This window comes from Diceros bicornis, chromosome 13 (assembly GCF_020826845.1).
Source record: "Diceros bicornis minor isolate mBicDic1 chromosome 13, mDicBic1.mat.cur, whole genome shotgun sequence".
NCBI lineage: Eukaryota > Metazoa > Chordata > Mammalia > Perissodactyla > Rhinocerotidae > Diceros > Diceros bicornis.
Window position 1 is genome coordinate 39,377,816 of NC_080752.1, and position 19,960 is coordinate 39,397,775.

The 19,960-nt window shown below is 55.1% G+C and overlaps 1 protein-coding gene across 4 annotated transcripts in view; it reads left to right on the forward strand.

Annotated features, from left to right (window-relative positions):
* Positions 1-19,960, forward strand: part of EPHB2 (EPH receptor B2) — a 183,304-nt gene that overhangs the window by 51,952 nt on the left and 111,392 nt on the right. For all 4 annotated transcript variants that reach the window (XM_058553178.1, XM_058553180.1, XM_058553181.1 and 1 more), the window contains exons 2-3: positions 10,386-10,450; positions 13,641-14,325. In XM_058553178.1, coding sequence (XP_058409161.1) covers positions 10,386-10,450; positions 13,641-14,325 — 750 coding nt within the window. The remainder of the gene's footprint in view (positions 1-10,385; positions 10,451-13,640; positions 14,326-19,960) is intronic.

Sequence of the window (19,960 nt, forward strand, 5' to 3'; positions counted from 1 at the left end):
GTGGGTGGATGAATGGGTGGTAGGTTATTGGACGAGTGGAATGGTAGACGGAGGGGGTAAGTGAGAAGGTGGATGGATGAAAGGATAGATGGAGAATGGGTAGATGGGTAAATGGAGACCATAATAATTCTATCTCATAGGGTGTTGCGAGCATCAAAGGAGATCCTATATGTGACAGCTCAGCACAGCGGTTGGCACTAAGTAAGCACTTTGAATTACATAGTATATGGAGCCGTCTTGATACCAGTGACCATATTTCGTGGAGGAAAAACCCAGACACTCAGACTGATGGTGTAAGCAGGAAAGAGCATGTGATGGCTGGGTAGGCTGGGGGTGGGGGCGTGGGGATGGGTGGTTTTACCAGAGAGCCTGAGGGCCCCCACAGTGAACCAGACTCAGCCCTGCCCACACAGCGCTCGCTGGGCAGAGTCACGACTGGAGATGCGCATAGGACAGTGGGAGCCCCGGTGCTGGGGTCATCAGGAAGGCTTCTCAGAGGAGGTGACATCTGAGATGGGTCTTGAAGGATGTGTTTGTATGTCCCAGGCGCGTCAGGAGGGTGGGCAGTGTTGCCGGGAGAAGGGACAACACCTTGCGTGCTGGACTGCAGAGTAGGGGCTCTGTCCAGTGGGCAGACGGGAGATGCCAAATATTTAGCAACTGCTCAGAAGGGGTGCCAACCGTAAACGACTGGGGTGCCTGGGCCTCCTGCGTCCATTAGCCAACCCCAGGGGGGTCCCGGCTCTGCCACATCTTGCCAAGTGACTGCCTGTCTGAGTTTCCTCTCCTCTTCTGTAAAACGGCCGGGACGATTGTTCCCACCTCATTGGCTCACTGTCAGGATCTCACGGGATAAAGACAAAAAGTGCTCAGCACAGCGCCTGGCACACAGTAGGTGCTCAGTAATGCCAGCTGCTCTCATTGTATTTTTATTACCCAGTTTTTGGGTGGGAAGGGTCTGTGGATTCATAGAAGTAAAAGGCCTTTGGGCCGGCCCCATGGCTTAGCGGTTAAGTGCGCGCACTCCGCTTCTGGCGGCCCGGGTTCCGATCCCGGGCGCGCACCGACGCACCGCTTCTCCGGCCATGCTGAGGCCGCGTCCCACATACAGCAACTAGAAGGATGTGCAGCTATGATGTACAACTATCTACTGGGGCTTTCGGTGGGGGGGGAAAGGAGGAGGATTGGCAATAGATGTTAGCTCAGAGCCGGTCTTCCTCAGCAAAAGGAGGAGGACTAGCACAGGTGTTAGCTCAGGGCTGATCTTCCTCACAAAAAAAAAAAAAAGTCACCAGGCAAGGCGCCGGCCCGGTGGCATAGTGGTTAAGTTTGCACATTCAGCTTCAGTGGCCCAGGGTTCGCCAGTTTGGATCCTGGGTGCGGACATACTCACTGCTCATCAAGCCATGCTGGGGCAGCATCCCACATAGAGGAACTAGAACGACCTACAACTAGGATATACAACTACATACTGGGGCTTTGGGGAGAAAAAAGCAAAAGAGGAAGATTGGCAACAGATGTTAGCTCAGGGCCAATCTTCCTCAAAAAAAAAAGAAAAGAAAAAAGAAATTACTTCCTACCCTAATATCATATTTAAAAAAAAAGTCACCAGGCAGGTGCCGCTCTGAGAGGCAGCCTGGAGTGTCCGGAAGGTTCGAGGGCAGTAGGCTTGGGTTCAGTTTCTGACTTGCTGTGTGACCTTGGCCAAGTCATCTAACCTCTCAGAGCTTCAGTTTCCTTTTGTATAAAATGGACCAGTCACAAGCATCCCTCAGGGTTGTCGTGAGGATTAATGGAGTTCTTATGTGTGCCGGGCTGTTCCCATCCCTGCTTCCCTTCCTTCCCTTCCCCTGGTGTTCATTTACCGCCCACCCCACCCCCGGCAACCCCTTCCCAGACCCCCATCCATCATCCTGTCCTTTGCAGAGGTTAAGTGGGTCCCCGAGCAGCGAATCCAAACTCTCCCGAAGCCCCGGCTGCACAATGCGGCCCGCTGTTAGCGAGCGGCCCGGCTGGCCCGGAGGATTAGGTTTCAGCCGGGCGACCGGCGCTGGCGGATGCCCAGGCCGGCGGTGGGCAGGCGGGGGACAGAGCGGAGGAGCCGGCGTCGTGGGGACTCCTCCGCCCCGGCCTGAGAAAACACGAGCAGGCTGCAGGCAGGCAACCGAGGCAGAGAAGGGAGGACAAGGAGGGGTGCGTGTCAAGTCCTAGGACAGAAGGATTTTACATTAGCCAAGGCCCCTTCCGTGAGCCCGAGGGCGGAGCAGGGGGCCGGAGCTGGAAAAACAACGGGCTGCCTGTTGGCAGGTTTCACTTTAAAGAACCCATAGCCTTCCCGGGGCTTCTCTGGCATTGCCACCACCATCGCCTTGCATTGGGCCAGTGACCCCGGGGCCCTCTTAGGCACTGATCCTCATCTGGTTTCCAGAGAAGCCTCAGGAAACCCAGTTGGGCTCATCTCGGTTCAAATCCAGCTCTGCTTCTTTTCTGCTGTGTGACGTTGGGCAGGTCTCTTAGCCTTTCTAGGCTTGGTTTCCCCATCTGTACAATGGGGATAATAGTGCCAGCCTTGCAGGGTATACGGAGTGGTCAGCTCAGGTACCAAGGGCATGGACACAAAAGCTGTGATATTTTCCCTTCCCTTTTGTGAATCAGCATAGCCTAGTGGTTTCTGGGGTCAAACCAAACCGGTCAGATCCTGCCCTGCCCCTTAGTGGCCGCTTGGCCTTGGGGGAGTCCTTAATCTCTCTGCGCCTCGGTTTCCCCATAAGGTTGCTCTGGGATGTCACTGAGATAATGTTGATGACGTGCCTGCCCACCGTCGGCCTCCACGAGTGCTAGTGATTTTCACCGCGCCTTCGTATCGCCCTGCCTTCGCATCGCCCTGCCTTCGCATAGTATGAAAACCCTTTGCACCCACTGCCTTCTCGGATCCTCACAGCAACCCTTTGAGGTTCACAAAGCAAGTGTTTTGTGATCCCCATTTTACAGATGAGGAAACTGGGGCTCAGGGAGGTGAAGTGACTTTTCCAAGTCACTTCTTGGAAGTGACTGCCTGCTTCTTGATGGCCTTGAACTTTATCTCCTGATTAGTGCTGTTACCTCCTCTTGGAATTTCCTATATGGACTGTGGAAAGAGTGTTCCAACTTCCAGCCACTGATAGCCCACGGCCCAGGCCTCCAGGCTGAGGCTGGCATCTCACCAGGCTGTGGTGCGGTAGACAGGCCTGTGTTTGAGTCACCTCAGCCCCATTAGCCCCAGACAGGGAGCAAGTGGAGCTGCTGGGAAGGGTCCAGAGTGGCATCTGCTGCTTGGGTCACACGCCAGGCCCATTTGCTGCCTGGGTTATGGGCTGCTGGCCCATCTGGAGCAAAGACCCCGGGGAACAGCTACTGTGTGTCCGTCCATCTTCAGGGTTAACCATGTTGTCATGTCCATGTTCTCAGGACAGACCACATCACTACTCTCCTCAGGAATCCTTTATAGCTCCCCGTTGCCTATGGGACAAGATCCAAACTCCTTAGCCCCACATTTGAGGCCCTACATAGTCTGGCCCCATCCTGAGCTACCGTATCCTTCCATGAAGCATTTCGCTCCCACCTCATGGGGCAGAAATTCCAACGTGGTTGGGGTTGGGAACATGGGCTCTGGTGTAAGGCAGACCCAGCCCTACCACTTCCCGGCCATGGAAGCCTCAAACAACCTCTCCTAACTAGTTTTCCATCTGTAAAGGGAGATAATAAAGGACCTACTTTACAAATAGTTTCAATGAAATGAAATCATGAGCACTAAACCCTTAGCCCGGAGCCCGCCACTGAGAACCAGTCATCAGGTTTATGATGGCGCAAACCCCCCTGCAGTTTCATACCTCCGTGAGTTTGACTCTGCTGTGCCCTCTATGTGGTGTGCCCTTCCCCTCTTCTCCTGGCTCAAATGCCACCTCCTCTGAGACGCCTTTGCTAATTCCCTGGTCCAAGCTAATCCCTTCTTCCTCTGGCTTCCCTGGCTCCCAGCCTGGACCAGCCGTTTCGCTCTCCTCTCCCTGTAGAAAGATCACGTATCGGGCACTCGTTTGGAAGCGCCTAGAGGGAAAGACCTGCTGATCTGTCTCTGCGTCCCCAGTGCCCACCACTGGGCCTGGCACACCTTAGGTAGAGGAGACGTTCGTTGAATGACTATGATCTTGTAACTCGACCCGGGAGGATTCAGGAACAGCTGCCAGGAAGCAGGAGCCTTTGAGCTAAGTTTTGGAAGAGAAGTTTTAGAAGAGACAAAGCTGGAAGGGCCAGGCATTCCAGGGAGAAAAATCTGGAATGGTCAAGTCACGGAGGCCCAAGGAAACATAGTGCCTTCTGCAAGCAGAAGGAAATTCAGGATGCCTGGATGCTAGAGATGTGGAAGAGCACAGCTGGCAGGTAGTTTGCTGGCCTGGTCAACAGGGGCCTTGAATGCATTGTTGAGGAGCTAGGATGTTATCCTGCTGGCAGCAGGGGCACTGAAGGGCATTAAGCTCAGTGAAGATGTGATCAGGCATGGGCTTGTGAAACATCCCCCAGCTGCGTATGCAGGTCAAGTACATCTGCTGTGACCAGAACAGTTCTCAGTGCTGGGGGTACAGCGAGCGAGTCAGACACAGGGCTCCCCCGGAACAAGGGCTCTGGGAGATGTCACATCAGTAGGACTTATCTACATAATGTCACTTAATTCTCACATTACCCATTTTATAGATGGGGAAACTGAGGCCCAGAGAGGAGCACGGGCCTGCCTGCAGCCACACGCCAGAGAGTGTCAGAGCCAGGGTTCTAGCCTGGACAGTCCATGCCCCACTCCCCCGCTTCCCCTCCCTCCTTTCCTTCCTGCCCTCACGCAGACCCACACAGAGGGAGAGGGTAAACACATACAAAAAGCCCGGTGATTTCTTTGTTTTGTGTTGTGTTTGTTTTTTAAGGCTATAGCTGTGGCATCTTAAAAATAACACAGATGTGGAATGAGACATATGTGGGTTCAAATCCCAGCCCTGTCTGTGTGCCCTTGTGTAGGTAGCTTCTGCTCTGTGACTTCAGTTTCCTCATCTACAAAATGGGGTTACTAGTGTGTACCCCAGGGGTTGTCATGAGCCTGCAAAGATATTTAAGTGCCCAGCACAATGCCTGGCACAGCGTAGGTGCTTAATGAAAGTTCCTCCGCATGTCTTTGGAACTCTCACATGCTGTCCCTCGTCCAGACAAGCGGTGTCTGTCGCCCTAGAGAATGATGGCCCAAGAGGGGTTCAGACAGAGCTGAGCAGGGATGGAACGGGAAGCAGAAGGCGACCACCCGCTCCAGCCTGAAAATAGGGTGGTGGTAGCGTCCTCCAGGGCTCCGCACAGCCACCCTCCTGTTGGCCCAACGCTAACGACTTCAGTGTGTCTCCCCTTTTAGCTGAAATATTTCTGAAATGCACACTGCTCGTTCCCACATAGCCGGAGGGGCCTGCGGGCCTCCCCAGCCTGTGCAATCAGGGCCTCCTGATTGCTTTCTTCTGTGCAGTCTCCAGGAGGGAGAGGGGCGCGAGCGCAGTGGGGCTACAGCCAAAGCTGCTCCCAGGGCCCGAACCCTGTTTTCCCATCGAGGAAGCCATGCTGGGCTGGCGGCTGGAGGCCTGGTTCCAGCTTTCACCTGGATGTTAGGAGTCTGTCCACACAGCCTCAGCTTCCTCATCGATCCCCCCACTGGGATTTTTTTTAACGGTCACTAAGCAGCCAGGGCTTGGGAACTGGACGTTTGTTTCCATAGGGCTAGCTGGGGTGGGAGTGGCTGAGGCAGGTGAAGGGCAGTGTTAGCCGGGGTAGGGGGGTGCCACCAGGGAGGTTGGCAAGGATGCAGGCAGGTGGGCGTGGTCCAGCAAGGAGGCCGAGGAGAGCTGCTGGCACTTACCGGGCAGCCCCTGCTCCAGCTCTCTAGGCTCAACCCTCAGCTCTCACCACTCCCTGCCTCCCCCTGCACCTGCCATTAATTCCCACACACCAGGTTATTGCTCACCGTCCTGCCTTAGCCTCTGCTGTCCCCTCAGCCTAGCATGCCCTTCCCACTCGGCCTCTCCTGACTCCCTTCTAACTCATTCTTCAAGCCCCCGTTCAAGTACCGCTTCCTCCAGAAAGCCGTCCCTAAATTGGGCATTTTCTTCCTCTCTTTCCACAGCCCGTTCCCATAACCCACAGTACCCCATGCACATCCCCGCTGCAGTCTTTGTCACATCGTGTGGTGATTAATTATCTGTGTACAGAGAAAACAGCTTCCCCTGCATTAGAGATTGTCATTGTCACGGTGGGGATGGGGATGGGGACATTTCCAGCACTCAGGAGGCAGCCTGATGGAGCCTAGTGGTCCCCAAAGTGTGGGAAGTGAAACGGTGTTAGGTAGTTTGGGGACGAGCATTTTGATTTGTAATAGTCTTGGGTTATTTTCCTTCTTTTTATGGCAAGTGATATTGGTTTTCCATTTATAATAATGATTAGTTTTTCCTCTTTAAAATGGATTTAAGGAAAAAAAAGAGTCAATTGAAAGAAAAATGGTAACTAAATAATAGTACAGGTTGTGGGTGGAAATGGCTGAGGTCGTGAATGTTGTCCTGATGAAACAGAACACTAGCATGCCCTCAAGTCCCACAGTGTAGGGAGGATTTCAGCTTTGGCTGAAGACCTACTGTCTACCAAGCCCTGTGCTGGGTCTTGGAGGCCCTAGACTCAGGGCCCAGGACCCACCCTCAGAGGACCACTGACCACTGGAAGAGGATGGCAAACAGGGGCAGTTCCCACCCAGGATATCTGCAAATGCTGGGACATCTTGAAACACCAGCAGCTGCAGAGCTGTGGGAGTGGCATGGATTCAGGAGGACTTCCAAGAGGAGGTAACCTGTGTTGAGACTTCACAGATGAGGAGAATTGGGGCAGGCAAAGATGGGGTGGAGAGGGAGAAGATCAGAAGGAACTGTATGTGTGAGGTGCAGAGGTGAGAGAGAGCAGCACATGGTCTGTGCAACTGGAGCACAGCTTGTGGATGGAATAGAGGAATGACCTTGGGCAAAGTCCTGAGCCTTTGGAAGCCTTGGTTTTCCCATCTGTGAAATGGGACAGTATCAACTATTTCTGGGCATGTTGTGAGAATGTTTGTGAGGGTATCTGGCCCCTAGTAGACAGGGTGTCTGTCTCGGTGGACATGAGTTCCCTCCCTTTGCAGATTTGTGGGATCAGAGGGGAGATGTCTGGGTGTTGTGGGGAGGAGGAAGTGCTGGTGGTGGAAATAGGGCTTGGCTTCCCGAACCCACCCGAGGTCCTGAGGCAAGAACTGCTGACTCCAGATTCCCCGGGGACCTGAGTTTGACTCTTGTGCTTGGTTTGAGAGGAACAGAGAGGAAACTCAGGGCATCCCAAGAAGGCAGCCTCAGACGGACCGAGAAGGGCTCCCCAGAGACTGTGGCCCTCAAGGGAGAGGCTGATGTTTGGCAGATGTTGGCAAGCACGGTCTGGGGGGGAGGGGGAGCCGGGCAGCCCAAGCTGGAGCCTCTTGGACCCGCCTTCACTGTCGCGGGCCACCTATGAGCCAAAGCAAATGGCGTATGTGCAGGCACTGGGTCAACAGCAGTCGCCCACTGAGGATCTGCTTTGTTCTGGGCTCCAAGCTAACACACTTCCCGTCACACTGAGTCCCCTGTCCACACTTGGAAGGTTTCACAGCTGTTTTCCAGATGAGGAAACTGAGGCGGAGGAAGGTTACGGGTCCGAGGTTACAAAGCAAGGAGGTGACAGAGCAGGTGTTAGAATCCGAGTCTCTCTGACCTCCCAGCCCCTAGTTGATCTGCTCTGCTGACCTGCCTTTTTGGCAGAGGGTGGAGGGAGGTGTCAACATTGAAAAGCAAAAGGCCAAGGGGAAGTTGGGGGGAGCGCACTCGTGTGTTCCCTCCTGCCGCAGCCCTGAGGGGTGACAGCTTTCGCAGAGGCAGGCTTCCAGGCAAAGCCCAGGGCTGGCTTGGCGGGAAGGGAGCACAGCAGGCGCCCGCCTTCTCACATCCTCCAAGGAGATCTGCCAACTTCGCACTCCCCCTTAGCCCATTCCTGGCTGTGAACCAGCCCGCCCATTGCCTTCCAGTCCCTCTGAGATCCTCCTCTCTTGTTCCAGGTGTGGTGGGAGCCCCCCGCCTGAGCTCCCTGGGAGCCCAGGGCTTGAGCAACAGCTTTCAGTGTGTGACTTTTGGCGAGTCATTTGCCCTCCCTGGGCCTGAGTTTCCAGCGTACAATGAGGATTTCAGTTCCCGGCCCCTCCTCTGGGCCGTGGAATCCTCCAGGGCTTGGCCTCTGGGTCAGCCCAGGAATCCAGCCAAGGGGTGGGGCCACCTGCTTGGCGGGCTTGCCTCCCCCGCCCGACCCCTTCCTCGTCCCAAGCAGAGTCTCTCCTCTCCCTTGTTCCACACAACTCCCAGCAGCTGTTCCTTGGCCCCGGCAGAGAGCCCGGCCTGGCGCGTCTCCGGCTCAGGCCGATGAGAGAAAACAGGTTAAAAGTTCAGCCCTTGTTCTCTCCAGGAAGAAAAATCTGTAGCATTCGGAGTGTGAAAAGGAACCCTTTTTTCAGCTCCAAAGAAGCACAATAGAACTTCCCTCCAATTTGCCATCAAAAAGACGCCCTTGGCACTGGACTCCACCGTCCCTGGCACCCCCCACCCCCGTCTCCAGCCCCCAATGCAAAGGGACACAGTGACCGCAAACACAAGCCACAGGCGGTCATGGGGACGCTGCTGCATCCTCGTGTCAGCTCGTGGGGCTGACTGAGGTCACCTCTGGATAAACGCTTCCTCCCATCCACACCACCCCTGCCTCAGTGCAAGACCTTGTTACTCCCATTCCGACCTTCACAGTGGCCTGGACACTGGGCACCCTGCCTCCTTGCTCCTCGCCCTAGTTCATCCAACCCAGGCCATCGAACTCAGTGTCTAGAAATTCATAGGGTAGGAGGCAGAAGACCTGCACCTCCCACTGTGCCACCAACTCCTATGTGATGTTTAAGAAGTCTCTTCTCCTCTCTGAGCCTCAGTTACCCTATCTCCAAGATGAGGCAGTCGGGCTGACCAGGGATAGCATCTGAAACGGTGGGTGTTGGTCTCCTGGAGTACTGTGGTAGAAGCATCATGTGCCACAGAGTGCAGGGATTGATTGGTGATGTCTGCCCTGGGCACAGAATTGGAGCATCGCAGCAAGCATGCCTATCACCCACTCTCACTGAGCTAGGTGGTGTGGAAGGGCCAGCTGTGACTTTCTAGGTCCCTCCGCCTACTCTTTCGTAGCTATTTGTATTCACACCTCATTTCCACTACCAGACTATGAACTGCTCCACAGTAGGGTCTTGCTATTCACCGTTTTCTCTCTTAGGGTGCCCAGCACAGTGCCTGGTACATAAGGGGCATAAGGATGTATTTGTTGAATGAATGCACACAAGAGGCCAATTTAAATCTGCTCAATGCATTGCAGTTCAATTCGAAGTGTTCTGAAGCCCCTGTGGCAGGGAAGGGGTGGCGGGGTCCTGAGCCTGATCTGGGGTGAATAGGGATCTCTCTGACCCTGTGGGTCTCCTTCCCTCCAGCTGCAGGAGTGAGGGGAGGCAAGTGGGGCCCTGGCTGGTTCGGAAGCTGATCTGAGTCTCCTGAACCCCCAGAGGGCCGGTGATGCACAGCCCCACTGGGCACAGTGCTCGCCCTCAACACCTCTACACGCCAATCCTGGGGGTGGAGTTGGCCGAGCGCTGGGGGAAGGGGCCCAGGGATGGGGACACGATGCAGGGCTCCAGGTTCCTGGAGAAGGGGAGGGGTACCCTGACAGGAAGTGTGGCTGAGGTGGGGTAAGTGATGGTGCTCAGCTGGGACACAGGGCAGCCCCTCTAAGGCCCGTGTTCCAGTTTTTGAGAATTTCATGCAAGCTGCAAAGCAAACAGGTACGCCAGGTTTGACATAAAATTTCCAGGGTTTCCTTGTGGACTCTGTGAAGCCCACCCAGGAGACCCAGGTTAAGACCCTTCCATATCGGAAAAGGAGGGAAGGGGCAGTGCCTAGGTTGGTGGGACATGATTGGCTGAGAGGGTGGGCGTGGCCATGTGTAGCAGGGATGGAGTTGGGACTTAAGGGGTGGAGCCTGGAGGAATGGAATCAGGTGATTGGCTGGAAGGTAGAAGTGGGTGGGATTATGGAGTGAGAAGCAGGACCTAAAGGGAGGTTGGTCTATAGAATTAGAGCCAGATGGTTGCAGCCATGGAAGTAGGTGGCGCTCTGTAAGGAAGGCCCTCGAGGGGTGGGGTCTTGGGGTGATTGACAGTGCTTGGCAGGCAGGCAGGCAGTGAGTGACTCTTGCTCTCCCCACAGAAACGCTGATGGACTCCACCACCGCTACAGCAGAGCTGGGCTGGATCGTGCATCCTCCGTCAGGGGTGAGTCAGTGGTCCCTAACCCTGCCTGGTCCCCCAGGATACCTCGGGTTCTGCTGCAGGGCCTGGATGCCCCCTCACATTCCAGCCCCTTTCCCTCTTCCAGGGCCCAGGGCCCAGCCTCTCATTGCCCCACCCGCCTGGTCTCCTGCCAGTTGATGGAGCACCAGTTACCGTGACGACATGCCGCATGCATTCAGCTCCCCCATGGAATCCTCAGGGTGAGGCTGAGAAGTAGGTACTCACACTACCCCCATTTTACAGATGAGGGAAGTGAACTATCATTTCCTGAGCAGCCACTGTGTGCCGGATACTGTGTCAAGCACCTTTACACACATCATCTGCAATCCCATGGGGAAGAATCACCTCCATGTTACAGGGGAGGAAACTGAGGCTCAGGGAGCTGTAGCCACCTACCAAGAGCCCTACAGCTACTAAGTGACGGGCTCAGGTTTGTATCCAGGGCTGTGACCGAGTTTGCTGGGCCTCCTTTCTGGGTCCCCAAGGCTCTCCCTCCCTGAGCTGTCATCATCACGCTTCCTTGGGTCCCACACTTCCTCAGGTCCAGTGGTCTGAGCCCGTGTAGGCTGTGAGCTTCCCAAGAGCAGGATCAGGTACAATATGAGATTCCTCTTTCTTCCCACAACAACCAGCCTGGTGTTTACCTACGGGCTGTGGGGTCAGACACTCCTGAAATTCTGCCCCAGTTCTGCCACTCACAGCTGTGTGATTTGGGGCCACTTCCTTAACCTGTCTGAGCTTTAGTTTCCTCGTCTATAAAATGGTGATGATAAAGTCTTCCTCACAGGATCGTGGTGAGGTTTTCCTAAAGTGTCTAGGACAGTGCCTGGCATAGAGTGGGCTCCCAATAACATGTAGCTATAATAACTGTCACCATCGTCATCGTCATTGGCTTTCATATCATTCCCTCCTCATCCCCTGGCCTCTGGGGAGGGCTCTGGGCTCCCACAGCCCAGCCCTTCCCTTCCCCCCATTCCAGCGCCTCTGCTGGGACTCAGCTGCTGCCCCATGGAGCCGCATCCCCGCCAACCCCCCTCAGGCCTGTGCTCTCAATAGGCAGGGCTGCAGGGTCAGGCCTCTTTCTGTGGCTCTTTCTTGTCACCAATTTTCCATCTGCGAAGGCGGCTGGGCCCACGGCCCCACCCTGCCAGTAATGAGGCCAGGCTGGGCTGCAGGGCCCCCGGACGCAATTATTTGGGGTGTTTAGGCTGCAGGGCCTCCGCATGTTAATTAGAGAGAGGGGAGAAAGGCAGAGTGCTCTAATTAAGTGCTCTAATTAAGTTCTGAAGAAGAGCAGTGGTTGTAACAAGGGGCTGACTTTGTCACATGGTGCCACCAAAAAAAAAATTAAATGCAATGTAGGGAGCTGCAGAGCCGCCATTGACGTCGAGGCTGGGCCAGCAGGCTCCAGCTTGGCCTTCCCCACGCACGCTCACCATTCACAGCATCCTCCCTTCCCAGGCCGGCAGCTGCCGCTCCACCCCGTGCAGACTTGGCCTAGCGAATCTGAGAGGCAAAAGGATAAAGAACGCCCACTTCAGGATGACACCTCTCCCAACACCTGCCCCCAACCCACAGTCGCATTTGGCAGCTGGGGAAATAGAGGACCAGAGAGGGGAAGTGACTTGCCCAAGGCCACACATCAAGTTAGCAGAGCTGGGACAAAACCGAGGACTCCTGGCACACTGTTGGGTCCTCCTGGGTCGAGGTGGCGTGGGCAAGCACGGGAACGGGTTTGGGGCTGTGTGACCTGGGTCAAGTGATCTCACTCCTCTGGTCTCTACTCCGTCTCCTGTAAAATGGGGATAACCACAAGGTACCACGTGTGATAATCCTGACAAAGAAATGGGATCCTGTCACAGCCCCCAGCCTGGCCCCACATGGGTGGGAGGTGACGCTCTGCTGTGGGGGCTCTTTTGGGTCCACCGTTTTTGGGTCCACCCCAGGTGAAGCCAGCCCCACACCAAGGGGGACACAGGGGAAGGAGGGGACAGTAGCTACCCTCAGCGAGCTCTCAGTCCCACTGGGGAGACCAGACCAGAGGGCCGAGAGTGCCCGGCACTCACCCGGGCAGATTGTCCCCAAAGACCCAAGGGAGGGTCCGTGAATGGGAACACTGCAGCCAGGGGGAGAGCCCGCTGCGAGAGGTTCCAGAAGGATTGCCCGAGAAGGTGAGCAGGTGCTCAAGGAGGGCACAGAGGTGTGAGCAGAGGCTCAACAGGGCGAGCGAGCTCAGCCTGTGAGGGGAGAACGTGGGCCGGTGCCCTTCCAGTCCCCACCTTCCCTGGCCCAGCCCCGCCTCTCCAGCAGTGGGTGTGTGAGAGCCCAGGCCGGGCCGGTGAGGGCACTGAAGCACCTGCCCTGGCGGGAAGAGTGGGAGGTCTCCCTCCGGGCGCTATCTTAGCCACTTAAGGCCCCAGAGCAGAGCTGGTGTCCCGAGGAAGGACCCTGTCTGCCCCGTCACTGGGGTGAGGGCTCTTCTTCCATCGGACTGGGAGTCCCCAAGGGTGAGGACTGTGTCTCCCTGGTCAGACAGGGAGCTCCCACGGGCAGAAGTTCTCTCTCCCCCATCAGACTGGCAGCTCCCCACGCACAAAGCTATGTCTGCTCTCAGCAGAGAGAGCTCCGTCAGGATGGGCCTTTCCCAATTTTCCCTTCCCTAAGCTCCCTTCCAGGTGGGAGCTTCCCAGGAGCAGGGCCCTTAACTGCTTTATCAGATTAGTGAACCTCTGGGGGTAAGGGTCACAGTTCCCGTATTGACTAGGGGAACACCAAGAGCAGAGTGTGTGCCCTTCCCCAGATTGGCATGTCTCCCTCATAGACTGGGGAATTCCTTAGGGCCAAGGCCATGTCTCCCCTTCAGCTTGGGAGTTCTCTGATGGTAGGGATCACGTCTTCGTCATCAGACTGGAAGATTCCCTAAGGCAGAGTCTGTGCCTCCCCCATTATACTAGGAGGCCCCTGATGCTAGGGGTCCTGTCCACCCCCATCAGACTAGAAGATCCCTAAGGTGGAGTCTGTGCCTCTCTGCTTAGAGACTAGGAGGCCCCTGATGCTAGGAGTCCTGTCTGCCCCAACCAGACTGGAGGATTCCCTAAGGCAGGGTCTTAGACAGGGCGTTCCCTGGGGCTGAGCCCCTGCCTCCCCCACCTGACTAGCATTTCGCCCACAGTGGGAAGAGGTGAGTGGCTACGATGAGAACATGAACACGATCCGCACGTACCAGGTGTGCAATGTGTTTGAGTCGAGCCAGAACAACTGGCTCCGGACCAAGTTCATCCGGCGCCGCGGCGCCCACCGCATCCACGTGGAGATGAAGTTCTCAGTGCGCGACTGCAGCAGCATCCCCAGCGTGCCCGGCTCCTGCAAGGAGACCTTCAATCTCTATTACTATGAGGCTGACTTCGACTCGGCCACCAAGACCTTCCCCAACTGGATGGAGAACCCGTGGGTGAAGGTAGACACCATCGCGGCCGACGAGAGCTTCTCCCAGGTGGATCTGGGTGGCCGCGTCATGAAGATCAACACCGAGGTGCGGAGCTTCGGGCCTGTGTCCCGCAGCGGCTTCTACCTGGCCTTCCAGGACTACGGTGGCTGCATGTCCCTCATCGCCGTGCGCGTCTTCTACCGCAAGTGCCCCCGCATCATCCAGAATGGCGCCATCTTCCAGGAGACACTGTCGGGGGCTGAGAGCACATCGCTGGTGGCTGCCCGGGGCAGCTGCATCGCCAATGCTGAGGAGGTGGACGTGCCCATCAAGCTCTACTGTAATGGGGATGGCGAGTGGCTGGTGCCCATCGGGCGCTGCATGTGCAAAGCGGGCTTCGAGGCCGTGGAGAACGGCACTGTCTGCCGAGGTAAGGACCCCAGCGGGGCAGGTGCCCTACAAGTGCATGGGGTTGGTATTGGCTGCAGACTTGGGCCTGGCAGCTGGGAGCTCAGGCTGTGGAGGGCAGTGGCCTGGAGCTGACCACATGGCACTCTGTGCACAGGGTTTCCAAATCCTCAGCCGTCGTTCGGCTTCTTAGAGGAAGGCATTTGAACAGCCTTCCCGGATGGTGGTATGTGTGTGTCCGACAGAGGGTATGGAAGATGGTTTTAGTTGGCATGAGGATAAATGTTGCTCGTTTTAATTATTATATGAATATTAACGATGGCCAGTGGTGCTTTATGTCTTTGTTTACGAAGGTGATACAGTTTCCTTTTCAAGGGAGTGTATGTCATGGTAAATAACATCCATAAGTATAGGCCAGGCTAGGCTGAAGTGACAAAACAGAGTTTATTTCTCGCTCAATGCTATGCGTCTGTCGTGGGTCAGCTTGGGACTCCTCCCTCTGGGGGCTAAGCGGATGGAGGAGCCGCCGTTTGGATGCTGTGATCATCGGGACAGGAGGAAGGAGAGTGTGGCAGGTTGTACACTGGCTCTAAGGCTCCACTGGGAATGGCCCACATGCCACTCCGCTGCACATTTCAGTGGCCAGAGCAAGTCACGTGGTTACTTCCAGTTCAAAGCGATGGGGACGTGCAGCCCCACTAGGAGCCAGGCCCCTTGACCACCACTAAGTGCGTGCTGAGCAGTGTATGTGTCTAACGCGTTTAATCCTCACAAGAACCCCTTGAGGGGAAGTGCCATCTCATATGAAGAAGTCAAGGCTCGGAGAGCTCCACAGAGAGCACCTCAGGAGCCAGGAGTCTTACGCAGGTAGTGTGATTCCAAACCCACCTCTCAACCACTGTGCCACTTCAGTTAATGGAAGGAAAAATGCTAACTAACCAACAGTACAGGCGGTGTTTGATTATGGCAAAGAATCATGAAAGTGGTTTGCAAGCGTAAGTTTGTAAGAGGTACTGTATGGTGGTAAGGAGCTGTGAAGATAGACAGACCTGGGTTCACATCCCAGCCCTGCCAGTTCTTAGCTGTCTGTCCTGGGCCAAGTGTAAAACCTTCTTCCATAAGGTGGTTGTGAGGATTCAAGAACTGAAGGCCTATAAAGCACTTACAACGGTTTCTGGTACACAGTAAGAGCTTAATAAACGTTAACCACATGAGATGATGTGTACAAAGCCCAGCCTGGTACAGGTGCTCCACAGCATGAGCTGTGATGGTGATGGTGGTGGTGTAGGAGATTTGGTGTCTCCCTATACCACTTCCTCTTGCCTTCTCCATTGGAATGGGATCCTGGGTGCTTCAAATGCCAAGTAAGAGAATGGACCCTATTCCAGGGGCCCTGAGAGCCAGTGAAAGTTTAGCCTGGGGTGATTGCAATGATCCTCATCTTTATAAAGTGCTGTCACATCCACCATCTATGTGGCTCCTCCCTCTGTGCTCTGAGGCAGCATTTAAGGGTCTCTGGAAGGATAAGTGGGGGGTGCAGAGACAGGAGCAGTGGCCTGTAGGGAAGCTGTTGCCATGATCTCGAGAGATGGTGGCTGATTGGACTGGGCGTCCGCAGTGCCTGGGAGGAGAAGGGGTGGAATCCGGGGGTGTTTTGACAGTGAATTGGATGACGTGGAGACAGGTCGGAAAGGGAGGAGGCAGGGGAATCAGAGGGAGCAGGGAATTCCAGCTTTCAGGGAGGTGATGGTCCTGGAAGAGAAATGGGAAGCTGGGAGAAAAGGCTGGTTTGTTGGGGAAGATAAAGTTCTGGTTTTCTAGACTTGAGTGTAAAAGTGCACGGCCTTGGGAGATGGCAGGCTGTGGGGGTCAGAATCTGTTGCTCACTGCTCATTGTTTATTGGCTCATCAAACCTTCCCTGCGCCTGCTCTGTGTCAGACCTTGTGCTGAGTGAGCATCGGGTAAGACAGAGAAAAATCCTCTGTGGCCCTGCCCTCGAGGAGTTCACAGTCTAGCGGAGGAGCCAGACTGTAAATGAGCAAGGGAGGGAATGCATCAGACTTGTTTAGTAGGGACTGCTCAGGCTGCAGTGGGCACAGAAAAAGAGGGAGGGCTTCACAGAGGAGGTGACACTGGAGCTGAGTCTTGGGAGAGGGTATGTTGACTAGGTGGCCCAGGCCTTCTGGAGGATGGATCTGCATGGAAAAAAACCTGGGGACGGGAATGAGCATGGCCTGTGAGGGGGGCTGATAAACTGATATGGCTGAGGGCTCGAGGAGAGATGGAGGAAGAACTGTTGCTGGAATGAGATGAGGAGGTGTATTAGTTCTCTATTGCTGCATAACAAGTTACCCCCAAATTCAGCAGCTTAAAACAACACACGTTTATTATCTCACAGCCTAAGGGTCCGGCATCCAGGTATGGCTTAGATGGTGCCCCTGGCAAAGGTTTCCCCTGAGGTTGCAGTCGGGCTGGTAGCTGAGGCTGCAGTTTCATCTGAAGGCTCGACTGGGGAGGGATCTGCTTCCGTATTCACTCACATGGTTGTCTGCAGGCCTCAGTCCCTTGCCACATAGGCCTGTCACAGGTGCAGTGGCTTCCCCCAGAGCCAGTGATCTGAGAGAGTGTGAGAGCACCCAAGACAGAAACCACAATCTTTCTATAACCTCATCTCAGAAGTGACACCTTGTCACTTCTGCCGTATTCTCTTCGTTAGTGAGTCACCAAATTCAGCCAACACTCCAGGGGAGGGAATTACACAGGATGTGAATGCCAGGATGAGGGGTCACTGGGGCATGGCAGAGGTTACCTGTTACTGGAGTCTGAGCTCCTTGCAAATGGTGGGGTTCGAGGTAATGCTGGGGCGGGGTGTCCAGTGCTGGGTCTCTCCCACTCCCCTCTTCTCCCCAGCCTGCCCAACACCCCCCAACTCCCCCCACCCCTCACCCCCCGACTACAGCCTGCCCTAAGGCCCAGGCCCTGCGCAGCCAGCCGCTGGATGTGAGTGGAGGCCAGTCAGGGTGTGATTAATGAGCTCAGGGAGCCAGAAGGACACCAGCTGCTGCTGTGGCCTGTGCTGCAGCCACCCAGATGTGGGGCTGCTCCAGCCCAAGTCCCGTGGGCCCCGCCCCCGCCAGCCCAGGACGGGTGGGAATGGTGATTCCAGCTCACATCTGAGTGGTTGGCAAAGTACTTGCTCCTCCTCTAGCTCAGGGATTCTAGGGAATCCCAAACTTCCACTGGGAAGTTTGTTAAAACGCGGATTCCTGGCCCTGACACAGACCTCTCCCCCAGGTCTGGTTCTGTGCCTCCGAGGTGGGGCCAAGAATCAGCATTTTAAACAAGCAGCCCTGAGGCTTCTGTAATAGGACCATTAGCTCAGACACACGATGTGGTAACACGTCCTTGGCCAGACCGAGCAGGAATCAAGGCCAGACAATGACCACAGGCCCAGCCCCACCACCACCCCAGGGAACATCCACCCTAAGGTGTGTGAGGGGACATCAGCAGAATCTGGGCAGGTGTGGTTTGGAAACATCTATTTAATATTGAAACATAATTTGATAGGAAAAAGTCCATTGCTTTGTTAATACACATTAGAGAAAATAAGGCTGGGTAAAGTCTTCTTGGCAGAGGGGAGATGAGTCCTCTGGGGAGTGGCAGCCATCCCAGGAGTGGGCAGTGGTGGGTCATGGGGGGTTGGGACTTCCCAGTGCACTGAGTGGTTCATGAAACTGGGCTAAACTGACTCCATCTGACCAGCTTCCTCGGGCGCCTACTGTGTGCAGGGCATGTGGGCCGGGAGGGGCCTGGAGAAGCCAATCGACCACTCATGCTAACAAGCATGTATTGAGTACCCTCTGTATGCCACTTAGCCCTCCAACAGATATTTATTGAGTACCTTCTATGAGCCAGGCACATACCAGTGCTGTGGGACACAGAAGGGAACAAGACGGACACATTCGCTGCCCTCCCAGAGGTTTTAGTCTGGGTGGATGGATGGGGGAAAGATGGAGGGAAAAAAGTTAATGAACAAGTAAATAAAATAGTTACAGACTGTGACGAGTGAAGGGAAAAGAAAATTGGGTACAACAATAGAGATCAAAAGAAGGATCTGCTCCAGCCGGAGGTTCAGGGAAGGCTTCTTGGAAGAGGTGGCATTTGAGCTGACAGGGGTCGCCCTGGGAAAGCTGGAAGAGAGTGCCAGAGACTCAGGGTTTCGCCTCAAGTGGCTCCTGGGCGAGCAGGGGACTCAGACACACGAGAAACAAGGCAGAGCACGGTTCTACGAGAAACGAGGTCCATCCAGGCAAGGCACTTTGAGAATATGGGGAAGACTGCATCTTTTCTGACTGGGAGGCTAGGAGGGCTTCAAGGAGGAGGTGGCATTTGAATTAGGCCTTGGAGAGTGAGTAGGATTTGGATGGGTGAAGGAAGGGAAGGAATTGTAGGTTGAGGAGCCATGTGAATAAAGGCCTCGAGATGTGAGAGTATAGGACACGTTTAGGGGTGTCATGTGCCCTACTGGGTGCAAGGGCTAGGGCACAGCTTCCCCTATTCATTCATCTGTTCAGTTTAATTGAGTTCCTAATCTGGGCCTGCAGTGGCCATACAGCTGCCAGGTGGGGGACTCCTGGAACTTCCTTCAGAAGAACTCTGCCCCTTTCCCCTACCCCAGTCCCCAACCTCCCCAGGATCACAGTCCCCACTGGGGCTTACCACCAGCAGATCTGCTGGAGGTGGCAGGAGGGTGGCCCTGGAATTCCTTCTTTGTAGCAGCTACTCCCACCCAAGCCCCCGAGTCTGTTTCCCTGACTCTTTCCAGATGTTGATGGATTTGATTGTACACGTGCCCTGCCTCAGTTTGTCCAAGTTTATCTCTGGATCCCCATTTCCCTTGGTCTCTCTTTCCTACCTCAGCCCTCCTTGTCCCTGCCCGTCGGGAGCCCCCAGCCTCGCCACTGTTGGGGGCCCTGCCCTGCTCCCTCCCGATGGCAGACCCGCATCTATAATGGATCAGGAGGCAGTTCCACAGTCAGTGTGATGGCTGAGATGCTATCGGGGCGTAATGGGATTTTTAATATTTGGCTTGGACGGGGAGAGGGGAGAGGGGCTGCGGGCCAGAGGGAGGGGGCGCTTGCACGCAGGCACGTGTTGTCCCTCTCGCTCCAGCTCAGACTTGCCAGTTCCCAGCTGCTGGGCTTCTCCTCCCAGCCTCTCCCTCTCCTCCACCCTGCCCCGCTGGGCAGCCCCCTGCCCTGCTCTCTCCCCTAGCCGTGGCCTCTCCTTGCGCTTGGCTTTGGCGGCCTGGTTTCAAACCCCAGCTCTGCCTCTCACTAGCTCTGCGACCTTGGGCAACCAGCTGACCCTCTCCCAGCCTTTGTTTTCTCATCTGCAAAACAGAATAAACAGGAGGGCTGCTGTGCAGAGTAAATGAGAAAATACCTAGAAAAGTGTTATAAAAATAAGAACGAGGACTTTTACGAACACCGTCTTTTGCCTGTGAATGTTTTTTTTTTCCTGATGATCGTTTTATTTTGAGGAAAAAATAACTTCCTTATCACAAAAGCAATGCAGGTTATTTGTAGAATCCTTTATCTTTTCTTATACAAAGATTCTATTTGTAGAATCTTTTGCTTAAAGAGCAAAAAGGAGA